The 15,612-nt window shown below is 36.4% G+C and overlaps 1 protein-coding gene across 3 annotated transcripts in view; it reads right to left on the bottom strand.

Moving 5' to 3' along the window:
• Window positions 1-883: 883 nt before the first annotated feature.
• The window catches only part of PYGO1 (pygopus family PHD finger 1), a 50,653-nt gene continuing 35,924 nt past the window's right edge, over window positions 884-15,612 (bottom strand). For 2 of the 3 annotated variants that reach the window (XM_055099015.2, XM_057299944.2), the window contains exons 2-4: window positions 12,101-12,186; window positions 9,220-10,362; window positions 884-8,436 (exon numbers count right to left, since the gene is read on the bottom strand). In XM_055099015.2, coding sequence (XP_054954990.1) covers window positions 9,238-10,362; window positions 12,101-12,186 — 1,211 coding nt within the window. In that variant the 3' untranslated portion in view covers window positions 884-8,436; window positions 9,220-9,237. Of the gene's footprint in view, window positions 10,363-12,100; window positions 12,187-15,612 lie in introns of all 3 variants that reach the window. The other variant, XM_003827869.6, reaches the window with a different exon arrangement.

Genomic DNA, 15,612 nt, shown 5'->3' on the forward strand with positions numbered 1-15,612 from the left:
TTTCTACCCCCTTAGCCCTGCGTCTTCCTATAAATTAGAGCCCCAGGTATCAGTTGAAGGTAGGTTTCAGTTTTTAGCTTCCTTTCACAAGTGGTACAGCAGCGGAGAGAAATCCCAGCTCAGCCCCGGCTTAAAGCAGTGCTATGCTTGCCTCCATTTTCATTCCTGATATTTCTGCCTACCATTAAAAAAAAAAAAAAATCAGTTTTGGCCGGGCACAGTGGCTCATGCCTGTAATCTCAGCACTTTGGGAGGCTGAGGCAGGCGGATCACTTGAGGTCAGGAGTTCAAGACCAGCCTAGCCAACATGGTGAAACCCCGTCTTTACTAAAAATACAAAAATTAGCCAGGTATGGTGGCATGCGCCTGTAATCCCGGCTACTCAGGAGGCTGAGGCACGAGAATTGCTTGACCCTGGGAGGTGGAGATTGTAGCGAGCCAAGATCGTGCCACTGCACTCTAGCCTGGGTGACAGAACAAGTTTCCATCTCAAAAAAAAAAAAAAAAAAAAAAAAATCAGTCTTGTCAGAGGCTCAGTTTTTTTTTTTTTTTAGACAAGGTCTTGTTCTCTTGCTCAGACTGAAGTGCAGTGGCATGTCAAGGCCCACTACAGCCTCAACTCCTGGGCTCAAGCAATACTCCCACCTCAGCCTCCTGAGTAGCTGAGACCACAGGTGTGCACCACCACACTTAGCTAATTAAAAAAATTTTTTGTATAGACAGAGTCTCCTTATGTTGCCCAGGTTGATCTTGAACTCCTGGGCTTAAGTGATCCTCCCACCTCGGCCTCCCAAAGTGTGGAATTACCGGCATGAGCCACCGCTCTGGGCCTCATCTTTATTGTTTAAATAACCTATTTATGGTCTTCTTATTCCTTCTAGTGTTTTCCTATTTTATTTCTTATTATTTCCTTCCTTCTACTTTCAAGTTTTTTGTTGTTGTTGTTTTCTTATTCTCTTGAGATCAATACTTAGCTCATCACACTTTGGGCTTAAAAATAATCTAAAGCTATATATTTCCCTTTTAGCACTGTTATTGCATCTCATGTTTTAAGATGTTTAGACCTCATTACCTTGTCAGATTAGAATTTCCGACTGCAAGTTTCTGCTTGTGAACTCAGAGTCAGGCAGGCAACTGCTTCACCATGGCTCATGCTTTCTTTCTGTACAATATTACTTGTCCTTGGATTTAGCATGGTTTTGAGTTCAATTTTATCTTATTTATCACTGCTATATGTTTAAAACAGAGGGAATAACTTAGAGCATCAATGTTATTTGGTAAGAATTCTCTCTCTATATATCTTCTCTCTCCTTCAGCGAGATACACATATTTTTATTTTTTTCTATTAAATTTGAAATGTCACGCATTCAAATTTTATCTTGAGATTTCATCTTACCACTTCTTACCTATAATGTCAAGCTTTCATCAGTTGACACATTATTTTATTCAGCCTCTTTTTATGTAACAGACTCAAGGCAACTGATGATTGTTTCAAGGAAACTAGAGGTCTTATCATTCAAGAAAGTTTGTTCTTTTTTTCTTTTCTTTTCTTTTTTTTTTGAGACAGAGTCTCGTGAGTCTCGCTCTGTCGCCCAGGCTGGAGTGCAGCGGCACAATCTCAGCTCACTGTCACTGCAACCTCTGCTTCCTGGATTCAAGTGATTCCCGTGCTGCAGCCTCCCGAGTAGCTGGAATTACAGGCGTGAGTCACTGCACCCAGCCACAAGTTTGTTCTTAATATTTGCTACAATGGTGTCTCTGCCCCAGGGGTCATTAAGCTGCTGAAGTTGTAAAACTCTTCTCCAAATAATTTTTACTAACAGAACTGAAGTCACAAACTGTTAAAATCAAAGTAGGTATGTCATGCTCACAATTTCTTAAGGAAATCCAGGACTCAGTTTTCTGAATAGACTTCACAGAAAAAATATGTATACAGCAAGGCCTGACTAAAAATACTGGTTCTCTCCTTAGTATAAAATTACACTGATAAATTGTAGGCTATTCCCTGCTTGATGTTATACTGGACATCTCCCACCCAAAGCCAAGATTCTCACACCTACTTGTCCTGATGAAAGTCAAACGCTTTAAAAAGTTATTTTTCTCTTTAAAAACTAGCTTTATTTAAAAGAATCTGAAGCATAATAACACTATAGGAAACAAACTTACAATACATATTATTCAAGAAAGCCTGCCATACATCATTTCTACTAATGGTAGGTCTATATACTGATAAACAACATTCCTTATACAACGCACAAATGACATTAAGCATTATCCCTGAAAAGAATGGCCAACAATAACATGGACTGTCTTGACAGCAGAACGTCTACTTGTCTTCTTACTTATCTATAGAATAAAAAAACTAAAATGTAGATGACAAATTAAACTCTTCCAATTTTAAATTCTAGCATGGTTTTTGGGGAAGAAGGGAATGGGATCAGAAGACGCAAATTGTGTTAAATATCTCAAAAAGAAAAAGGAGAATTGGCTTACCATTATTTAAGTAGTTACTATGAAGTAATTCAGAATTGAGAATGTATTTAACACTTGGAAGCCCTTAAAGAGTCAAACTTTCCATTATCTACTATATTCAATCAGTTATCAAGCCAATTTTATTTGTCTGAGAATTGTAACCAGGTCATTAACCAAAAAAAAAATAAACAATTTGGGGTAATCTAGTCATTTCATACTTTATTTAAATTTTTCCACAAAGCAGTTCATGAATTAATAATACTTCTTTAGACGTCTATGATCTAAATAGAAACAGACTCAGTTCTAAAAGAATGTATGTGAAAACAGCAGACAAAAATAAATCCCTAACATGTAATACTAAATTTTTAACATAAAATATAGAACTATGAAAATTTTGGGCATTCAAGTCAAATATAATAGGATTATGATACAGTATGGTATCTAGCGTTTTAAAAAATATTAAGTCTGAATCAGATTTATTGCTATATCAATCCTATCAATAGTCCACAATCAAAAGTACAAAATATACCATAACCATGCCGAATATGATGCAGTATAGAGATATCATTAACATAACATAGGTAGACATTTTGTAATATACATCACTGACATAGTAAAACCTTATTCAGGATAATTTAAACTGATATGTCTAAAATTTGAATTTTTAAAAAGATATGCAGTTTAAGCACTCACAAGCATTCATTTTTTTCTTTCAAGTGTATAATTTCAAATGTACAAATTTGCATTGGCCAAGTATTACTTATTACAATTCTTTTGGGTACTTGTCTTAATGACAAAATAAGAATGCTTTTAAATTACTATTCTTAAGTAAACACCTCTAAATAAAAAGCTTAAAAATTTGCCTTCAAGATGAAACATTTTTCTTTAAAATCGTGATTATAACCTTTATTACCAAATCCTTTCATCAGGTAGTACCAAGTAAACAGCATTCAAGTCCTTGAATCAATGGTTAAAAATTCCAGGTAAATTAGAGGAGTCTTACGGTATCTTAATCATGTCTAAATAAATGAATATAAATATTACAGTACTACTTATTTTGGTTATGATGAAGTGAATGATGTCTTTTTTGGCTGGGAAATATCAGCATAAGTTAAAAGTTACTATATAATTTTAGTAGTATGTGCTAAAAAATCCTAATATGCACTGCCATTTAAGGTAATTATTTAGTAAATTATACCTGTAAGTGGAAAATAAAAATTTTAAGATTTATTGTATTACAAGTGTCATGAGTTGGTAACACTAAAATTTACTCCTCTCCCATTTGAAAGACATCAGGCCATCTATTAATCCATAAATATTGATGTTTCACATACTTCATAGAGTAGCTTAAAACATACCAGCATAAGAAATAATTAGTATTACATAGTAATTTCCTTTGCCATAGGAATAAATGTTGGACAAAGTCTGGAAACATTTTTTTTTCCAATTTGAATTACAGTAATTTTGCCACAGACCACAGCACTAGTGCATGTGTTACTTTAGACATGTTCTAAGAACAAAACAAAAAGTTACTGCAAAAATACATGTCACCAATGTGGAACACACTCAGATTTGTATAAAAGTACTGAACTAATATCCCAAAAAGAGGTATATGTAAACAGTACATAAGGAAGAAATAGTTTTAATATGAAACAATCATTTAAGTCACATACATCATGATAAGAAGCAGGACTTTCTTTTATAAAAGATAATATTTTGACAGACAAGCAACATCATCTACACATCTACAGAACAAGAAAGGTACAGGTATTTAGAATAAGTTTTAATATAATTGCAAGTAATGTATTATTGACAAAATATGACAAAGATGCTTATCCACTGAGTTTCATCAAAAGTTTTAAATTAAATACAGGCAGCTCTGATGTATTAACGCCTGGCATATACATGGCCACAGTCTTCCCTTCATTTCCCCTACACCACTTGTTTGGGGAGATGTTAATGCTATCCCTAGCCTCTTTGCTCCAGGGGTGCTTCCAAATTCCCATCACTGTACCATAAGTTGGAAGATGCAGATGTGACTTTTATAATGCTCTACTGGATAGAACAATAAGCTACTAAAAATTAGAAATGAGAAGAAAATCTCTAAGTTCAGAATTAGAGGAGAGGAAGCTGTGAAAAGTCACAACAACCTAAAGGAAACTGGAAGTACCCTCAGACAGTACCAGCTAATTCACTAAATGTACTGCTTCCCATGGTATCTGAAATGCGGTCACATTGTCTGAAATGTTAGATATTAAAGATTCATTCTTAATAAACATACTTTTTTAAAAAAGAAATTTAATGACACTTTTCCCACTATCTTCATTCATACCTTAGTAGAAAATGCTTTTCTCTTAAAGTCTAGCCAACTACTACTGCCACACAAAGACACAGGATTTCTGATGGGAGGAAAGATATAAAATGTTGAAGCACAGAGCACCCAGGAGAGGAAAAGCCAAGGCTGCTTATACATTTCACCAGAGTTTAGCATGGTAAGGGGGCAAATGCAAAGAAACCCACACCAAAGAACTTAACCTCCTAATCACATCAGGAAAAAGACAAGACCTCTGCTTCTTTCTCCCTCCTACATTGATTGATTGGTTTCCTAAAGAAAACTGAGAGTTCAGCATGATACTATTAACTAGATTATGGTCTAAATGAGCCTTTAGGAGCTTCCCTATTGTGTAGAGTTCCAAGCCACTATTTACAAATGAACTTTGGGAGCCTGGATGCTTTTAAATTTTTTTTAATTGAAAAAGATATAAAACAGCACAAATGTCCATGCATAAGAAACCTCTATACACGGCAGAAAGAAATCCAAAACTCTTGAGAACTCCCTTTTAAAAAATCATTGCTTATATATTTTCTTACTATTAAATACAATTACTATAGTACATTGAACAATAAGTGCTAAAACTCTAATTTGTTCGAGACAAACAAGTTTGAAAGAATATTGAATGAAGACTCTTGATACTTATTTGGATTAAAGTTGGCAGATTTTATGATGACCCACACTATTAAGAGGTTTTTCTGCCACTAGGCAGAGTTGGGAGTCTAAAACAAACCACCAAAAAACTAGATTTCTTTACACTGTGTTTATGAAGAATAAGCACTAGTACAAGAAAATCTTTAGTTTTATGTATATAACCTTCTAATTTGAATAACAATTATAGCAGTACTCTAAAGTATTTCACACAAAAGGAAAACATTGATCACAAATCTAATTCTAAGCACTCTGTCTGAAGAACAATTTATCTTTCACAAGCTGAGCTGTTTCAGTATTAGTGAGTCGAGTAACACCTAGAAGCATGTGGACCACAAATTCTCTAGTGCATGAGCAAGTCAAGTTCTGAGAAAGGAATTGATGCTTTTTAAAATTTTCTGTCTGGCCAGGCGTGGTGGCTTACACCTGTAATCCCAGCACTTTGGGAGGCTGAGGCGGGCAGATCACTTGAGGTCAGGAGTTTGACACCAGCCTGGCCAACATGGTGAACCCGTCTCTACTAAAAATACAAAAATTAGCCGGGTGTGATGGTGGGCGACTGTAATCCCAGCTACTCAGGAGGCTGAGGCAGGAGAATCACTTGAACCAGGAAGGCAGACGTTGCAGTGAGCCGAGATCTCATCACTGCACTCCAGCCTGGGCAACAGAGCAAGACTGGCAAAAAACAAAAACAAAACAAAACAAAACAAAAAAACAAAAAAAACCCCACCTTTCTGTCAATAACCTAGCTTTGGTGAGTAAACCTAGATGCTCATAGTTAGCCAGGTTGAATTTAAGCAAAACTCAAGGATGTTGGAGAAACTGTGGGGGTGTGTGTGTGTGTGTGTGTGTGTAAGATGAGGACTTTCAGTGAAGGAAAGGGATTATACCAAAAAAGGTACAATTCCACCTGTGTTTTTTTCCATCACTGCATATTTTTAAAGTTGAAGGCAGCTTATCATTTATCCTAAGAAGCCATTTCAGTTTGTATAATAGCCTTCTTCAGACAAATTATCATCTGGCTATTCTTACAGTTCATCACTTTTTCCATCCAAAAGCATCTATATAACTTTTGACTTAGCATTATGTAGAGACAAATGTAGAACTAGCAAGAAAATTAATTCAAACACATGAACGCTATTCATCAGCTATGATTACAGTTTGGCTATGATTCACTATCAGAATGAACCGTGAGTTTTTCTTTTGAATATTTACAGATTCTTATTTAAGTAAGGTGCTTTGAAGACCTAAACGCCTGAATAAAAATTCACCTGTTTGTAGGTTTTTAAAAACAACTATGTGGAAATAGAAAATGAATTATATTGCATAACACATACCTTTAGACTAGCTTGGGAGAAGTTATTTCATTTTCACAAAAACAGCTAACTACTGAAACTTAAAGAGATAAAGGGTTTAAGAAACTGCATAATTGATTTTAGTAATGATCACAACTCAAGTACTACCACGTAAAGTGTTAACTCCTGAGAACACTGGAAAGTTCTACTCAAAATATCTATCATCTAGCTCTATTCAGGGTAATAATAAATCATGATCTGATGCTACAACTAGGCATATAGCATACAGTGCATCATTTATTAAAAATCAGCACTCATTAAACTTTCAGGAGCAACATAACCAGGTCCTTAAACATTTAGAGAAATATGTATAACAAAAAATCCAAGTAAAATGAGATCTTCAAGTACACTACTGAACACCATCAAATGTCTGTCAGCCCAAAATAATGCATTTTAACCTGCTTCAACTGGTAAAGTTTTCACACAAAGGAGTACCTAGAAGTATAGTTTATATCATTTTGTTTCCTAAAATTGTAAAGATAAATATTTTACAACTACTGAAAATATTTTGTACTCACCTCTAACTAGTCAAGGGTAAATGGAGAAAACCTTATATTACCTTGTACCATATGAAATTGCTGTTTTTGTAGGTCAAAATTAAAACAATGTATTTAAAAAAATAAGTTTTATTCAATCAAAATATGCATCAGGAGCATGAATAGTTTTCTTCCAACAGAATATTCAAGGTCTAACTTATATAAAATTCATCATTTGTTAGGCTGTATAAATTGTTAACATCTTCCAGTTACTTCATCTCGATTGGGGAATGCATTGTTTCTTAGAAAAAGCTCCAAATGATAGACAGTAGTCCATGGAATAAAGGTCCAGTGACTAAAATGGACATGACAAAATTTCATAGCCCAAGTCACTTAACTTTGCTTTAGTAGCTTGTGACATGTGAGGTCGAGTCCTTGTCTGTGAAAGTGTAGGTTCTTGTGTGTTACCCAAAGGACATTGTTTTTAAATCACATTTTCATGCATAATTTAAATTTCTTGATAATATGCTGCTGCCGTCATTGTTTCACTTGGGTTTAAATAACAGTAATTATTTATCTCTTTCGTAGATCACCACACAATCTTCAGAATTTTTTTGGTTGCAATGATAATGGTGGCAACATATTAGGGAGCTTTACCAGCCTCCAACGATTGTATAAATTGCTATTAGTTGTCAAACAGCACACATTTTTTTTTTTTTTGGCCACAGGTTATAATCTGTTCCAAAAATGGATTTCTGCTGTTTTGAATCTTAATGAGCACACCTCCAACTGTCTCCATTCTTGATCATCCCTCAAGAGGGTACTCTCAGGTCCATTTTTATACTTTTCCCCAGTCAGAGCGGGAATTCCTTAAGTCTGCTGCAAGGCTTCAAATTGTTGTTTGCAAGTTACATTTCACTTTGGCTCTTAATTGATCTTTGTTTAAAATGGATTTTGATCTCCCCTAGGGTTCATTTTTGAAATTCAGATCCCCAGAACAAGATTTTTCAAACCACCACTGAGTAGTTCTTTTACTAGCAGAGCCCTCTAAGGCCAAATGGATGTTTCTACCTTCCTCATCTGCAATATGTCCCAGTTCAAAATTATAAAAAAGTATTCACAATTCTTCTGTGGATACTATAGTATTTCTCTGGAAAACAATAAACAATAACAAAACAACTCAATATCAAAGAAAAGTAGGAGCATAATACTATCATAATTCTAAATAGCACAACTGGGAACATACGTTATACCAACTTTACTAATTGCAGTCAATTTTCAACTGATCTAATATTAGCAATTTCATGTGGTACCATCCACAAGTTAATCAACAATACTTACTGAGAATTTACTATATGCTAAGATCTGTCTCGTATCTGTACAAACAGATATCCTGAAAACTCACTTGAAATATGAAATTCATTGATTCCAAAGACCCTAGTGGAGGAGGAATCTGGTGTCATACTATTATTTTTTTAATCCATAAAAATGTATGCTTTCCCCCATGTTACAGTTACATATATTATGTTGTGAAGACGTGTTAAGTGGATCCTTGATAAACTTTTTGAACTAAATCTTTAATATGGTACAACCAAAGTTCAGCACTGAAATACACGTTTTTCAATGATTCTAACTTTTAAAAGTTAAAACTTGCCTACATTTGTTATATATTATTTTGAAGTTTCAAGAGGCTTTTATGTTTGTGATAAATAACAACAACTAACATTTATTTATAAATGTTTCTAAAGCACCCCCATATACATTATTCTCATTTAAGACAGCAAGCAAAGACAATAAAAAATCTGCTCTAGTGATGAAGTGATTAATAAAAACTAAGTAAATAATGTTTTTGTGTATGCATTTAAAAAAATAATGTAAAACATTAAAATCCTGTGTCAATGAACTTCTGCAATGCACAGGAAAATAAACCCACTTTAGTTAATGCCTTTGATTAAGCATCACTGCCCACTGCAGATGGACCAAAAGTTTCTCTAGTACGCATTAACTGGACATCTTTGTCAGCCATACAGGTATCACAGCCCCATACTGCAGATGCTTCTGCAGTTAAGAGGCCATAAGCTGTTTCAGTCATTCCAGTACAGATCCGATGAAACCATTTCTGACAAGAGGCCTCACATAAGATGGCATCCTGATCATCGTTCACCTCGTTTGTACAAATTCCACAAGGATACACTGGGTCAGAAGACGAATGGCCATGACGGTTTGGGTGAAGAGAAGATTTATTGCTTTTTTCTGTGGTGCAGGCATCTGCTGCACCTCTTGGTTGTCGTGGCTTATTCTGCGTCCCATTTGCATGGTTACTGTTTGTGGCTTCAGTGCTACTTGAACGGCTGTTCTCCTGATTTACTGCATTGTTTCGATTAACATTTTTTAATTCAATATTACTCTGATTCACTGTGTCATCCATATTCAAGTGAGGTGGATGAGCAGAGGAATTTTGATTAGTGTTTTTGGTTGCTCCTTGAGTAAAGTCTTGTTTTGGGGGTGGTGCTTTTGCTTGACCAAAAGTGTTTGGGGGAGGAATAAAAGAATGATTAGATTCTAACGGAGAAGTAAAATTTGAATTATTTCCAGGAACAAAATTAGATGCCAAATCGGGGTTAGAAACTTGGCTAGCATTCTGTGGAGGAATTTGACTGAAATTTTCAGCAGGATTTTGTCTAAAATGTTGATTAGGCATGTTGACATTCTGACTTAGTGCATTATTATAAGATGGGTTACCGAAACTTGAATTATCATGTGGCCCAAAGTTAAAAGCATGAGGTCGATTAAAACCCATGCCCAGAGGATTCTGAGGAAATGGGTGTGGCTGGTTCCTGAGTGAGTAAGGACCACAGTATGGGGAAGACATTCTTGGGGGAACGTGAGGTGGCATTCTGAATGTACTATAGCCTCCAAAGCCAGGATAACCAGGGCCAAGATATGGATTTGACGAAGGTAGTGGTTTATAGGAAATAGTATTATAGTTGTCATCAAATGGATTAGCAGCCACTAGATGGTCAGAGTTTGGATTCGGTGGTGGAGCATACTCAGACAATGGAGGGAAAGAAGGTCCCTGAAATGAGAATGTAAAGTAAAATACATGTTTTTGATCAAATACATTATTAAAATTGTCCTGTTACCTTAATACCTGTGAACCTAGTATTAGTCAAATTTCTCTTGCAGTGTTAACAAACATTTATTATCTTCACTTGACCTTTCAATTTTGACTAATGTTTATATTTAATTATACTTGCTGATAAAAATATTTAGGTTTATTTCATTTCCAAAAGAAAATAAAGTATGATTTTCTGAGCTCAAATCCATTGTAACTTCAAAAACCAAAAGTATTTAACTTTCAAAAGAAGCTTCATTATCCTAATTTTCATTTAATATGCTTACCTATAACTCTAGAATCTTTCACTTAAATACTAAAGCAGTCTAACCTAAAATACCTCTCATACACCAAACAGTCATAAAGTTAAATAACAACAATCAGAATCTAAGTTTTTCCCCTAGCTTAACTTCAGGGAGATACAATTAAAATATTTCCAAAACATTAAGTTCTGGGCCTCAGACTGAAAAAATAAACTGCCAGTTTTAGTCACACTGCAAGTTTAACAGATGGTGGTCAAAATGATAAAAAGATCAGTAATCTGTACACACATACTTACTAGTAGCCTTTATCATAGAAAGAGTGCTTCAAATTTATAAAGAATAAAACAATGAGAGCCTGTATATATAATTGCTTGTTACAACCACAAGTTATAACAAAAAAAGGCCTCCATCATGATTGCTTCGTGATATGCACATAATACTAAATCACTATTATAGTTGAACAATTATTTCAGGTTAAAATTGTTACTATATATTTTGAAATCTTTTAATAGAACTGCAGGCATTCATGCTCTTTAAAAACCTTTAAATTAGATTTAAGAACAAGCATTTTAATTTTAATTTTTTTTTGAGACAGAGTCTCACGCTGTCACCAAGGCTGGAGTGCAGTGGCGTGATCTCAGCTCATTGCAACCTCTACCTTTCAGGTTCAAGCAATTCTCATGCCTCAGCCTCCGCAATAGCTGGGATTACAGGAGTGTGCCACCACACCCGGCTAATTTTTATATTTTTAGTAGAGAAGGGCTTTCCCCATGTTGGCCAGTCTGGTCTCGAACTCCTGGCCTCAAGTAATCCACCCACCTTGGCCTCCCAAAGGGCTGGGATTATAGGCATGAGCCACCATGCCCAGCCTAAGAACAAGCACTTTAATTAGCCCACACTTCCTTTTTGCAGTATCTACTCTATGCCTATAGTCTGACAATAGCCACTAGTTACAGACTTAAACAAAAAAAAATACAGCGAGGCATGGTGGCTCACACCTGTAATCCTAGCACTTTGGGAGGCAGAGGCGGGCGGATCACGAGGTCAAGAGATTGAGACCATCCTGACCAACATGGTGAAAGCCCGTCTCTACTAAAAATACAAAAATTAGCTGGGCATGGTGGCGCGTGCCTGTAATTCCAGCTACTTGGGAGGCTGAGGCAGGAGAATCGCTTCAACCTGGGAGGTGGAGGTTGCAGTGAGCCGAGATCACCCCACTGCACTCACTCCAGTCTGGCAACAGAGCAAGAATCCACCTAAAAAAAAAAAAAAAAAAGAAAGTACCATCACTTGAATGATTGATTGAAAGTACAATGAATGATTGAAAGTACAATCACTTGAATAGAAAACAAAACTTATGACCAAGTTTAAATTTACCTCATCAGCCTGACCATACTAGCAAAGAAAAACTTTTATTAAAGAAAATGTCAGTTTACCTGTGTATTTGCCTTGCGCTTTTTCTTATCTGGGCTTCCTAGTTGTACACCTGGTCCTCCTAACCCATCCAGTCCACTATCACCACCTAAAAAAAAAAAAAATTCAGATAATATTTCCCACTTGTAAGTGAAGTTATTTTATATCTCATAGTAATATCTATTATATTTACCTGTTAATGTTTTCTATTTTCGTTAGACAAGAGCAATACTTTTATTATCATTATCTGTTTCAAAAAAGTCTTTCCCATAGTTTGAGCCAGAAATAGCCATTCATCCCTGCTCCCATATTTATTATTCTTTCAGTGAAAAAGCAAGTCTCTCTCTCTCACTCAAATCTTTAGTAACTGGTTCCCTGTCTCAGAGGCCACCACTATTACTAGTTTCTGGCCTACCTTTCCAAAGATAATCTAGATATATTAAAGTATATTATTATTATTTTTTTGGCGGGAAGGACACAAATGAGACAAGGTACACACAGTACACACAGTGTACCTTGCTTTCTTACTTGGAGATCATTCCATATCACTCTATTTAGAACTTCTTTATTTTGTAATAGCTGAGTAGTATTCTACAGTGTGACTACACCATGATTCATTAAACTAGTCCCCTCCATACTGATCAATGTTTAAGTTGTTTCCAAGCCTCTGCTGTTGCTGCAATAAAAATCCATGTATAAATGCCTTTAGAGAGATTTACAAGTAGTTCCTAGAACCAGAATTATGGCATCAAAGGTATGTGCCTTTTAATTCTTAAAGATAATGTTAAAAATGCAACAATGTTTCCAAATATTGCTTTCTCAACAGTATATGATCAAGGAAAGCAAAAGCTTGACTATCAATCTAAGAGGTTAAAAAGAGTTTATGAAAGGAATTTTTCCAGCTTTAAGAAACATTTTATTATGGAGAATTCTGAACATATACAACATACAGAGAAGAATAAAATTAACCCCATATGCCTATCACCCAGCCCTAATAACCATCACGTCTCATCTTGTGTTTTCAACACCACCTTCACCTCTCTCCATCCAGTATCACTTTGAAGAAAATTTCAGACATCATTTTATTGGTAAATATTTCAGAATGTATTTCTAAAAACTAGGAACTTAAAAAAAAATACAATGCCATTCTAGCCACTACAGAAATTAACAATAATCCTTCATATAATTTCATACCCAATCCAATTATCTCATAATATCTGTATGGTTTGTTTAGATTGGGATCCAAATATGTTCCATAGATTACAACTGGTTTGACATGTCTTTTAATTGATATACTTCCCTCCATCCTGTTTTTTCCTTGCAAAGTATTAACTGAACCAGGTTGATTATTGTTCCAATTATTAAGCTACCATCTTTTAGCTCCAACCCCTCTTAGTGACAATGGAACTGGGACTTTGCAAACTACATTTTTCTTTTGCTAGGGTCTTCCAACGGGAGCTCTAGATGGATACTTGAAGGCCAGGGGAAGTGATAGGAAATTTCTGCCCCTCCTGTCTGCTTACTCCTCTTATCTCTATCATCCCAACAGGCCTTCTCTCTGGCACTGGTAGTCCATCCCACTCCCCAAACCAGCTTCAACATGTTTTCTCAGAGGTTATTAATACCAGCTGGGCAGCATCTCAATCTTTCAAGTCTGAGTCCAAGCTCTATGGCGTCTCTCTTCCAATCCTCTAGGTTCTCATAACCCCAACTTCTTTTCTTTGTTCACTAAGTCCCAGATGTGGAAGTTCCTTCCTGCAGTCACTGTCCATGCTACCTCACTTTTTGCTTTTTTGGTTTTTCAACACCTGTTTAATTCCTTACATAAAATTATATTACAAATTATATTACATTAAATTGCAGGTGTGATTTATATTTTCTAGTCTGGAATGTTTGATATATCTTGATTTTGCTGATTATATTTGCTGATTGACATGTTTAACATGTTCCTTATTTCCTATAAATTGATATTGGGTCTAGACCAGTGATCCCCAACCTTTTTGACACCAGGGACCAGTGGTGGGGGATGGGAGGTGGCGATGGTTGTGGAATGAAACTGTTCCACCTCAGATCATCAAGCATTAGATTCCCATAAGAAATGCACAACCTAGATCCCTCGCATGCACAGTTCACAATAGGGTTCATCCTCCTATGAGAATCTAATGCTGCTGCTGCTGATCTGTCAGGAGGCGGAGCTCAGGCAGTAATGCTCGCTCACCCGCCAGTCACCTTCTGCTGTGTGGCCTGGTTCCTAACAGGGCATGGACTAGTACCAGTCCGTGGCCCAGGGATTGGGGATCCCTGGTCAAGACTATAGGCTTGATCAGATTCAGATTTCTGTTTTTTTGCAAGGCTGCTCCATAAGTGATGGTCTGTTCTTCCACTAGAAGGCACCTAATTTCTGGTTGATTTTCTTTAACAGTTGTATTAATTTTCTATTGCTGTATAACAAATTACCACATACTTGGTTTGTCACTTAAAACAATGTCCACTTAAATAGAAGCAGAGGGAACACTTCGTAACTCATTCTATTGGGCCAATATTACCTTGATACCAAAGCCAGACAATGATATCACAAGGGGAAAAAACCAAAAAACCACAGACTAACACCTCCTAAGAATACAGATGTGGCCGAGTGTGGTGGCTCATGTCTATAACCTCAACACTTTAAGAGGCTGAGGCGGGGGATTGCTCCAGCCCAACAGTTTGAGACCAGCCTGGAAAACACAGTGAGATCCCACCTCTACATTAAAATTAAAATTAAAAAAAAAATTAGCCAGGTATGGTGGCACACGCCTGTGGTCCCAGCTACTCAGGAGGCTGAGGTGGGAGGATCTCTTGATCTCAGGAGTTGGAGGCTGCAGTGAGCTGTGAAGATGCCATGGCACTCTAGCCTGGGCAACAGAGCAAGACCCCAACTAAAAAAAAGAACACAGATGCAAAAATTCTCAACAAAATACTAGCAAAACAAATGCAGCAGAATATTCAAAGGATAATACATCATGACAAAGCGGGATTTTTCCCAGCAATAGAAGGTTGATTCAGCATATTAAAATAAATCAATTTAATATGCCATATTAATAGAATAAAGAGAAATATACATGATCATTTCAATAGATGCATAAAAGCATTTGACAAAAATCTAATACCAAGGAGGGGTCAAGGTGGCTGATTAGAAGCAGCTGTGGGCCAGGCACAGTGGCTCACACCGGTAATCCCAACACTTTGGGAGGCCGAGGCAGGCAGATCACTTGAGGTCAGGAGTTCGAGACCAGCCTGGCAAACATGGCGAAACCCCGTCTCTATTAAAAATACAAAAATTAGCCAGGTATAATGGCAGGCACCTGTAATCCCAGCTACTTGGGAGGCTAAGACAGGGAGAATTGCTTGAGTCTGGGACGCAGAGGTTCCACTGAGTTGAGATCGCGCCACTGCACTGCACTCCAGCCTGGGCAAAAGAGCGAGACTCTGTTTCCAAAAAAAAAAAAAAAAAAAAAAAAAAGGTAGGGGGAGCTGTGGTCCATGGCTCTCAGGG

This window comes from Pan paniscus, chromosome 16, assembly GCF_029289425.2.
Source record: "Pan paniscus chromosome 16, NHGRI_mPanPan1-v2.0_pri, whole genome shotgun sequence".
Classification (NCBI taxonomy): Eukaryota; Metazoa; Chordata; class Mammalia; order Primates; family Hominidae; genus Pan; species Pan paniscus.